This window comes from Tachysurus vachellii, chromosome 1 (genome assembly GCF_030014155.1).
Source record: "Tachysurus vachellii isolate PV-2020 chromosome 1, HZAU_Pvac_v1, whole genome shotgun sequence".
Taxonomy (NCBI): domain Eukaryota; kingdom Metazoa; phylum Chordata; class Actinopteri; order Siluriformes; family Bagridae; genus Tachysurus; species Tachysurus vachellii.
This window is the reverse complement of record NC_083460.1, coordinates 14205939-14217608: the sequence shown is the minus strand read 5'-3', so window position 1 is coordinate 14217608 and position 11670 is coordinate 14205939. Positions and strand designations below refer to the sequence as shown.

Here is an 11670-nt window from a genome sequence, read left to right as displayed (position 1 = left end):
CTTAAAAAGGTGACTGAGTTACTGCCTGCGCTTTTTAAACAAACATTTTTAAAATATATTAGTAAATATGAACGATGACAGTAAAACGGTAATGAAGACTTATTTGGTAATGTGGATAATTATGTACGAATATGACTTCCGTCATAAAAAAAAATCTTCAGGCAATAAGATGAACAACTAACAGCAAGATGTTATTAACGTAGCCTGCTGAGGACGACACAGGCGCCATTTTGGCTCAAAGAAACTCTGTTTTTCACTTCTTTGCCAGAGAATATTTGTCTTGTTTAGGAAAATATAGAATCTGGCATGAGTTTGTAATGCGTGTTATTAACGGCAACAAGCTTTAAGTTCTTTTATTCAAACGATGATCTCATGATGATATGCTTGACATGCAAAATATAGTTATCTAACGACGTATCAGGGTGTTATTAGCTAATTGTTGCTAACATTTTTTTTCCCCTAACCGTTTATGGGACGATCGATGTGATTGGCTAGACTACATTGACCTAGATCGTCTGCCAATCAGACAACGGTTCACGGTACTACCCTCCAATCCTAGCGCAGGAGGATGGGATTTGCATGAAAACGGGTAGAGACGGAGAATAAAGCTAAGCTAATTTGGCTAAAACCATGGGTGGATGTTCTGCTCCGAATTGCTCCAATTCTACAACCATCGGAAAGCAACTTTTCCGTTTTCCTAAAGATCCGATTCGGATGAGAAAGTGGCTGATAAACTGTCGACGAGACTTCGTGCCAACCCCGTGCTCCAGACTCTGCCAGGCAAGTGGAACCGTGAACAGCTGGAAATGTTTTCCAGTCGAGAGGAAAAAAGTAGATGGTGCAATACGTCAACTCGTCCGCCATATTGGAAAGGACCAGATTAGCACATAAGCTAATGCATGTCTATTAGAAGGATGAGTGTGTGCGTTCATTAATCGACCGCAACACAAGATATATTTAACGTTTTTTGTTTTTTTTCCCAGAAAATTGCGTCATAAATTTCATACATTGTATGCGTTATGAAATACGAATATACAGTACATTTAATGCATCTTAAATGTTTTTATCAGATTTAATGCTAACTGATTTATGATCATTGAACATATAAGATGTGTTAAGTCAAATAAAAATCACCTATGAAACCAAGCTTACCCTCAATAAATCTTTGCATTTCTCAGAATCTCACTAAATTCAATGCAAGTCGACCATCAAAGATGGCTAATATTATATCTAGCTTTCATAGTCATGCTCACTCTGTCCTGTCTAGAATAAATCTTTCCTTGATTGTTTGCAGGATCATTTTGAGGAAAGTCAGTTCGAGGAGATTGCCAGGTCACCAACAGGAGGAAGGAAACTGAAACCCAACGCAGTTCCCACACTGTTCAACGTACCAAACCCGCCATCGCCCATTGCCCAACACCTGCACTCCACCCTGCCACTGAAACCAGACCCAGGTAAAAAGCCTGCTTTTGCACAGGTGTGTGAGGGAATAAGAAAATAATAGAAATTGAATGTATAAATCTCATATATATTGTAGCACCTGATTACGATATTTAAACCAGCGATATTTAAACCAGCGATATTCAATCAACGTTAAGAAAATATCTCACACTCTGTACTTTGAACTGTAATGCTGTAAAAACTGTAAAAACTACAGCAGAGAAAGATTTAAAGGTCGGGGATCATGGTTACGCTCGCCGGCAGCCACAAGCAGAGTTTGAGGAAGACGAGCTTCAGAGAGCAGAAGAAGAGCGACCATGTTCTTTGTGTCAGCACTATAAAACCCAGCTGGAGCAGCAGCAGCAGCACACGGCCAGGCTGCAGAGAGAGGTCAGATCGGCTACGGTTTAAAAAAATAATTTTTAAATATCACCTTGTTTGTATGGTGATATTTAATACAGCATACAGCACTGATTGCTTGATGGTCCAGTATTCATTCCTGCTTTTGTTTCTCCATCCCTTTTCCCAGGTGGTGGAGATGAAGAAGCGTTTGCACAGGCTCAGCAGGATGGAAAAAGGACTGCAGATGTTCCTGTTTGAGGACCAGATACGAGCTCTGACCCTAACCAAGCGATCACGCCGCGCTGTCTGGTCCCATGACACTGTCCTGACCGCCCGGAAGATCCGCTGTGCAGTCGGAGTCAAAGGATACGAGTTCCTGCGAGAGCTTGGATACCCGCTGCCCTCGTACCGGACCCTATGTAATCGACTTGAACCCAAAATGATTATGAGCGCAAGCATGCAGGAGGACCTAGCAGAACTCGGGCTGGGGATCATCACTGCCTGCGACAGTCCTGATGAAAATGCGACAAGTGACGAAGGACTGATTGGAATGATGACATGAGACTGGCTTGTTTTTTTTTGTGTGTGTTTTTATATTTTTGATTGAAACTTCACATATCAGCACACAGGCCTTGGAAGAACATTACATTTGTCAATTTTTTTTTTTTTTAGTGTCATCCTGTAATTGTTTATTTATTATACCACAGCTGACTCTGATTGCTCAGTTTTACAGACTCTGATCGCTCAAAAGGTGGTGATTAATTTTATAGTACAGCAACTCTGCCGGTTAGCATTGCTGCACATCATAAACTATAGGTTCATTTATTATAAATGCGTGCATTCTTATTGTAACTATAGTAATAGCTCATTAATTGGGACTTACGGCTAAAGCTCAACATGACCCAAAGTATTCTGTAAGAAGATTTTTATTTGACGTCTTTAGAAAAAGTCTCCAGTGTCAGCACTTTGTTACAGTCAGAAAAAAATCTAGAACATCTTCAAATGTAACTACATGTGGAACAAAAGTATGATGTCATTTTTTTAATTAGTAAATAAAAAGAATACAAGGTTCTCACAGACGTTACTTATGGCAGTGTTTCTGTAGTATTAAAGAGGTATAAACAAAAACAGTGTAGTGGCAGAGCGGGAGCTTGATTAATCTTGTAGGAGAAATGGATAGAAGAGTGGTGGGATGCAGAGATATAAATAACTTGGTTAACAGATAATCAAAATGAGGTTGCACACATTAAAAGATTAGAAATAATTATCAGTACAGACCATTACCTTGCTCTTCACTTTTTTTTACTGATCTCACTGTACTGATCACAATGTATTGATCATACTGTACTGATCATGCTGTATTGGTCACACTGATCTCACTGTTCTGATCACACTGATCACATTGTACTGATCACACTGTACTGATCACACTATTGGTCACACTGATCACATTGTACTGATCACACTGATCACACTGTACTGATCACACTATTGGTCACACTGATCACATTGTACTGATCACAATACTGATCTCACTGTACTGATCACACTGTACTGATCACACTATTGGTCACACTGATCACATTGTACTGATCACACTGTACTGATCACACTATTGGTCACACTGATCACATTGTACTGATCACAATACTGATCTCACTGTACTGATCACACTGTACTGATCACACTATTGGTCACACTGATCACATTGTACTGATCACACTGTACTGATCACACTATTGGTCACACTGATCACATTGTACTGATCACAATACTGATCTCACTGTACTGATCACACTGTACTGATCACACTATTGGTCACACTGATCACATTGTACTGATCACACTGTACTGATCACACTATTGGTCACACTGATCACATTGTACTGATCACAATAATGATCTCACTGTACTGATCACACTGTACTGATCACACTATTGGTCACACTGATCACATTGTACTGATCACACTGTACTGATCACACTATTGGTCACACTGATCACATTGTACTGATCACAATAATGATCTCACTGTACTGATCACACTGATCTCAATCTACTGATCACACTGTACTGATCACACTATTGATCGCACTGATCACAAACTCATCTCACTGTACTGATCACACTATATTGATCATACTGAGCTCACAGTACTGGATCACACTGTACTGATCACAGTGATCTCACTGTCCTGAGTGCACTATATTGATTATACTGAGCTCACTGATTTCACTGTACTGATAACACCATACTGATCTCACAATACTGATCACACTGTACTGATTACACTGATCACACCATACTGATCACACTATACGGATCACACTGTACTGATTACACTGATCTCACTGTACTCATTACACTGATCACACTGTACTCATTACACTGATCACAATGTACTGATCTCACTGTACTGTTCATACTGATCGTACTGTACTGTTCATACTGATCGCACTGTACTGATCATACTGATTGCACTGTACCAATCTCACTGTGCTGATCACACTTATTTCTCTGTATTGATCACACTGTACTGATCTCACTGTACTGATCATACTGATTGCACTGTACTAATCACGCCATACTGATTTCATTTTACCGATCTCACTGTGCTGATCGTACTGTACTGATCACACCTACTGATCTCAATGTACTGTTCATACTGATCACACCATACTGATCTCAATGTACTGTTCATACTGATCACACCATACTGATCTCAATGTACTGACCACACTGTACTGATTATACTGATCACACTGTACTGATCACACTGTACTAATTTACACTGATCACACTGTACTGATTATACTGATCACACTGTACTGATCACACTGTACTAATTTACACTGATCACACTGTCCTGATCATACTGATCTCACTGTACTGATCACACCATACCGATCTCACTGTACTGATCATACTGATCTCACTATACTTATCACACCATACTGATCTCACTGTACTAATCACACTGATCACACTGTACTGATCATACTAATCACACCATACTGATCTCACTGTAATGATAACACCATGCTGAGGTTACTATATTGATCACACTGTACTGATCACACTAATTTCACTGTACTGATCACACTGTTCTGATTTCACTGATCATACTATTCTAATCACATCATACTAATCACAGCGGGACAAACAGCATGCACGCTGAAAGAGCTGGAGAGGTAAACACGTTCACCATCTCGGCGCATGACCGTGAGGAGGGCATTCAGGAGAGTGAACACAAGGAAGGCAGCAGGACCAGACGGCATCACAGGTTGGGTTCTGAAAGCCTGCGCTGACCAGCTAGTACCAGTGTTCACTGACATATTCAACCTCTCACTGGAACAGTCTGTTGTCCCTTCATGCTTCAAACAGTCCACCATTGTTCCTGTCCCAAAGAAACCCCAGCCCGCCTGCCTCAACGATTACCGCCCTGTAGCCCTGACCTCAGAAGTGATGAAGTGCTTCGAAAGACTGGTCAGAGACTTCATTACTGCATCACTACCAGACACACTTGATCCACTACAGTTCGTGTACCGCCAGAACCGCTCTACTGAGGACGCCATCGCTCATCTTCTCCAAACTACAATGAGCCACCTGAACTGCAGAAAAGCGGCAGGCTTAGTCCCAGGACCTCCAACTTCGAGGTGAGCGTGGAGGGAATTATGGTGTTAAACGCTGAACTGTAGTTCACAAACAGCATTTTTGCATAATTCCCTCCCAGAGAGAATGAGGAGAAGCTTCTTCCCACAGGCCATTCAGAGTTTAAACCAGGACTGGTTTAAACTCAGAATTTTGCACTGTCACTTTAACTCTGGACTTGCACAGCACAGTACCACTTTATACACACCATACTGCACATGGACACTTGAAGGACAGTAATTAAAACCATATGCATTTATGTATATTTATGTATATAGGTATATCTATATACATTATTTTTCACTTCCATTTTCATACTTTATATAGTTTTTTTTAATATAGTTTATATTTTTTATTTATCTACCTCCTTTTTATTTATCTACCTCATTTTTAATCCCAAATTGCATTCCTTATGTTTGAATACCGGACAGATGCAAAAAGCATTTCAATGCATGTCGTACTCTGTATGTGTTTGTATGTGACAAATAAAATTTGATTTGATTTGATTACTGATCTCACTGTACTGATCACACTGATCTCACTGTACCGATCTCACTATGCTGATCTCACTGTACTAATCACACCATACTGATCTCACTGTACTAATCACACCATACTGATCTCACTGTACTGATCACACTGATCTCACTGTACCGATCTCACTATGCTGATCTCACTGTACTAATCACACCATACTGATCTCACTGTACTGATCACACCATACTGATCTCACTGTACTAATCACACCATACTGATCTCACTGTACTGATCACACCATACTGATCTCACTGTACTGATCACACCATACTGATCTCACTGTACTAATCACACCATACTGATCTCACTGTACTAATCACACCATACTGATCTCACTGTACTGATCACACCATACTGATCTCACTGTACTAATCACACCATACTGATCTCACTGTACTAATCACACCATACCGATCTCACTATGCTGATTGAATTGTACTGATTACACTGATCACACTATTCTAATCACACCGTATTGATCCCACTGATCCCACTGATCCCACTGTACTTATATGTGATATGAATTTGAGTGAAATGTGTGGCTCCTGCATGGGATTTTGTGTAGGCGGTTGTTTTTCACAACCTTCCACCTGATGGGGTTAGCAAATGTTTAGCTCAAACAGTGACAAATGGTCACAGCCGTCCCCTTAAACAAACATTCAAGACAAATCTGTTTCTTCCTCATGAACATTTTCATCACGTTTGATAAGCAATATAAAGTTTAATCTTCACTCTGTTTTTTTGTTTTGTTTTGTTTTGTTTTGGCTTTTTCCACAATTCTCACTAGATCAATGACCATGATGAAGTATTGAAAACCAATACGCTCTGATCCAGGATCCTGGTGTCGTAACAATACGAGGCCCCTGAACTCCTCCTCTATTGGTTCACTGTGTTTGTTCAAGGGAGTTGGGCTTCTCCTGGACAAGGTTTTAAAAACCTCTGAGTAAACAGACGCCACTTGTTTTTCTTCTAAACACAGAGCTAGTGAGATAACTGAGGTATGTGCTCAACTCTCTGTATGACTCTGTTCTTAGAAAATATAAGCATGTAAAATGGCTGATTACTTATTTTACCTTTATACAGGTATTTTACCTTTATATTTGATCTATCTGGCAGATGCTTTCATGCTTTCAAGTATCTGTTTTGTAGGGAAGAAGTCAAGGGATTTAAGGTCACATCCTTCCATAAGGAACGGACAGAGACGTGAGCCATGCAAGCGGTGTTGGCTCTGTGCTTGGCCTCGCTCCCAGGCCTGCTCTGGGCTTCACCGCTATTCCTGGAGAGTGACAGCAGCAAGTCGACCATCTGTAAAGTCGCACCGCGCTGGGAGATCGATGGCCGCTCTCCCATGAATGAGCTGTTGGGAAACGTGGTGGTGGTAGCGCTGTTGAAAGCCACCTGACATTTCTGCCTCACGCAGGCTGCTAAGTGAGTTTAAACTAAACGATCTAAACTAAAACTAGCTGTTAATACTGCACACAATCTACACACAACATTTATATTTATACTCATATGACATATTGTTAACATTGGTAACATGGGGTTTATGATAAATTGAATCTAATGTGTGGAAAGATTAAAAGATTAGATGTCTTTTTATCATATTATTTTTTTATTGTTGTTGTGCATAATTATTATACATCATCCCGATTTTACTTCTAAATTCTCTCATAAAGGGGTTTAAACATGTTTTTAACATTAGTGTATATTATTTGAAGTATTTCCCTTTAGATTATCCAGATTATTATATCATTTTCATCCATTCTGATTAAAAGTTCTATTTTTCATATGAAATGTTTGATGACATCATGTATGAGCCAGTTTTATAGTATGATATTCCAATATTTTTATAATCTTATATGCACCACCCAAGTGATCCAGTGGCAGGATCCCGCGCTCTCATTGGCGCGGCCCATGTTCGTTTCCCAGGCAGGTCGCTAACCCAGCCACTGAAAGGTTAACTGTCAGCAAAAGACGGCAGGGTCGCGTCAGGAAGGGCATCCGGCGTAATACCTGTGCCAAATCAAATATGTGGATCACGTGATCCGCTGTGGCGACCCTGAACAGGGATCAGCCGAAGGAATAAAAAATGCACAAATTTTATTCAAGAAATATTCGTAAATAATTAAGTAGACATAATCTAAATAAAAAAATCCTACTTGGCAACAGACTCTGAACTTTAACGCTTAAACACATGAGGATTGCATGATTGCAGGAAACGTAATCATTTAGGAATTTGCCTTAAATTGCATCAAATATCTGATCGCAGTTCTACTCACAGTTTAGCGGTTTGGTTTAAATGAAATAAAAGGTTCTGTACTTTTATTTATTTATTTATTGCAGTTATAATACATATTATAAAACGCATGTTTGTTTGTACGTTGGATGCTTTTTACTGATTTAGCTTTATACAGAAATAAATATTCCACATATTGTTAAACATTGGTATCGAAAAGGAGTAAAAGCAGGTATGAACAAACTGGATGTTTATGCAGTTTGAATAAATGATAATGAACTGATCACAAGTATTTACCTTTTAATAAATGTGAATGCTTGCTGTGCTTGTGTTGATTAAATCCGATTTGTAACGGTATGATGTCCTGACCACAGGATGGGAGACCTGCGTGATAAGCTGGCACGGGGAAACCTGACCAGCGTTGCATTTCTGATCGTGAATGAACAGGACGCTTTTTCAAGGGCCATGTATTGGGAGCTGAAGAAACGAACAGCAGTGGGAATCCCTGTGTTCCAACAGGGCCCACTGCAGGACGACGTCTGGGACACGCTACAGGGAGATAAAGACGACTTCTTAGTTTACGATCGGTACGCATGAAATTTTTAACAAGGTTCTTTCTAAATGTACTGGATTCAGTGCGTGTGAGCATGATAGTGGTCAGTCATTTACATAAAGCCAGGCCTAACATCTGTATACCTCTGAATACTCCCACCTTTTTCCTCTTTCCTTCTGCGTGGGTAGATGCGGCCGTCTGACGTTTCACATCGTGCTGCCGTTCAGCTTCCTGCACTATCCGTACGTAGAGGCGGCCATCAGAGCCACGTACTTTAAAAACATCTGTAACTGCACGGTAAGCACGTGTCTCTCTTTGCAACATCTGCAACATCCAGGATGTGTCATTATTAAAATACTATTAATGTTTGCTTTTTTTTCCTTCTTTTTTTTAAATTGCAGCAATTAAACTCTACTCAGATAACTAGCAATAACATGACCACAAAAATAAGTTTTGAGCAGAACACAACTGCAACAGAATCACAGAACAATAATCACCACCACCATCACCACCATCACCACCATCATCAACATCATCAACATCATCATCACCATCAAGATGACCACAGCCAGGATCGCTCCTCCCTAAATCCAGTCATCACCCAGACCAATCGCACCAGCACAGTGCAGAAACACACTCACCAGGACCAAGAACACAGACATTAGAGAACTGTGGCTTTAAAGATATCATACAGCACCATTGAAAAGCTGATGCGATTTTAATCCAGTTTCTTTACTATTCTACTGGAGCTACAATGCTAAAACATATAGCCACCATCATCGTACATATTCGTAGCCAAATCTTCTTGAAGCCAGATTTATTAAATACGACGTTACTGTGATATGAACAAATAGTGTGAAATAACATGCTTCAGTTATTGCTCTGTATACGAACTGATTTATTTCCGTAAAATAATTTGTAGGATTTTACTGCTTCTAATCAATGAGTCAATTCTTTCATTCATTCATTTTCTACTGCTTATCCGAACTACCTCAGGTCACGGGGAGCCTGTGCCTATCTCAGGCGTCATCGGGCATCAAGGCAGGATACACCCTGGACTGAGTGCCAACCCATCACAGGGCGCACACACACACACTCATTCATTCATTCACTCACGCACTGGGGACAATTTTCCAGAGATGTCAATCAACCTACCATGCATGTCTTTGGACCGGGGGAGGAAACTGGAGTACCCAGAGGAAACCCCCAAGGCACGGGAAGAACATGCAAACTCCACACACACAAGGTGGAGGCGGGAATCGAACCCCGACCCTGGAGGTGTGAGGCGAACATGCTAACCACTAAGCCACCGTGCCCCCCTGAGTCAATTCTAATTTACAGAATTTATATATCACATTTAAATCAGTTAATTATTTCAATTTCACACTCATGACCAAAATATCCTCAACATTTTATTTAGAGCAAAAGTAATGGCACCCTGTAAAAGGCAGAAGGCTTAGTGTGGGTCTGTGGGAGCCGACAGCTGCGATGGCTGAGCTGCATTACTGGAAAATTTAAGTTACTCTGCACCCTTTCACCAATTAGTCAGTATTTTGTCTTGGAGTGTCTTGTGTGTGTGGCTAAATGTCTAAACGATTGGTAAATGTGTCATATGGTTTAAACCTGCCGTTTATACAACACTGAATTAGCAGATATGTTTTCTTTCCCTAGCAGCTTGCAATATGAAGTGAAAACACAAAAAATTCTCAGCTGATTAACTATATTTGCGTAAGCGATATCGGCATGTTGTTGTAATTTATTTTGATTTTTGAAAAGGTTTGATCCAGTACAGTTTCACAGGAAGTCTATAACCAGCTTTCAGGTGTAGAAACATCCCCGATGGATCGTTGTGAAGCGTCGCTCCTCTTAGGTTCCTCGTCATTGCTCTTAATGAAGCCTGCACATCAAACCCGCACCAGGGGTGTGCGTGCTGATGCTGAGCCGAGTAGGAATCAGGTGGAGCACCAACACAAGTTCTGTCCAAGATGGCTGACGCTCAGAGCTGAGGTTATCTGTAGATCCTGTTATCTGTAACGTGTGTTCAGCTGAACGAGAAGCTGCAAGTGACACTTATTTTTTGTTATTATAATATATTATATTATTAATATATACATACATATATTATGTAACAATGTATGGATATTATGTTACTATTATTATTATTATTATTATTATTATTACTTATTATGTTATTATAATATATGATATTATTAATATATATACATACATAAATATATTATGTAACAATGTATGTATGTATATTATGTTACTATTATATTATTATTATTATGTTATTACTTTTTATGTTATTATGTCATAAAGGATCTCGTATTCTATAAAATAAACAAAAAATTCATGTAGAGAAGAGATTTTATCTCATAGACATTACAGCACAATTTGTAAAGCTCAGAAAAGATCTTCCTAATAAGTCCAGTTTAATGTCATGTTTTTAAAAAGTAAATCATGTTTCGATGTAATCATTCTGGGAATTTCTTTCTCCTTAATAAAAATAAATATACCAAACCTGTTACCTGTTTATTTTTCTATTTCTATTTACACCACAGCGCTGCTGAATTATGATGGGTCAGAAGATGTTGATTAATAAATGCTGGGTGGACAGAAAATCTCAGGATTATACTAATGAATTAGTTTTTATAGTAACATCTCATACACAGGAATGTGTACTGTATGAATACATTATGGATATTATTTATCTACATAATTGCAGACTAAATCATAAACAATGTCCAATTGTTTAATTGGTCCAAAAAAAAACGTGAAGTTTCTTGCAAGAAATTGTTTGCTTGACATTTATTGAAGAAGTCTCCAGTCCCAGCAACTTTGCAGGAAATCCTTTGTAGTGTTCTTTTTTCCTTTTCCCATGACCCTTGAAGATAAAGTGAAGAAGCGC

General features: G+C 39.4%; 2 protein-coding genes across 2 annotated transcripts; both read left to right on the top strand.

The window, feature by feature from the left end:
- Positions 1 to 201: 201 nt before the first annotated feature.
- Positions 202 to 2859, top strand: si:ch73-382f3.1 (uncharacterized protein LOC100151273 homolog). Its single transcript, XM_060873735.1, has 4 exons — positions 202 to 780; positions 1295 to 1454; positions 1658 to 1830; positions 1970 to 2859. The coding sequence occupies exons 1-4, from the start codon at positions 631 to 633 to the stop codon at positions 2342 to 2344; spliced, it is 858 nt and encodes a 285-aa protein (XP_060729718.1). The 5' UTR covers positions 202 to 630; the 3' UTR covers positions 2345 to 2859.
- Positions 2860 to 6849: 3990 nt separating this feature from the next.
- selenop2 (selenoprotein P2) lies at positions 6850 to 11282 on the top strand. Its single transcript, XM_060873685.1, has 5 exons — positions 6850 to 6968; positions 7120 to 7398; positions 8581 to 8793; positions 8948 to 9056; positions 9161 to 11282. Exons 2-5 carry the CDS (start codon positions 7181 to 7183, stop codon positions 9422 to 9424), a joined length of 804 nt encoding a protein of 267 aa, XP_060729668.1. The 5' UTR covers positions 6850 to 6968; positions 7120 to 7180; the 3' UTR covers positions 9425 to 11282.
- The last annotated feature ends 388 nt before the right edge of the window (positions 11283 to 11670 follow it).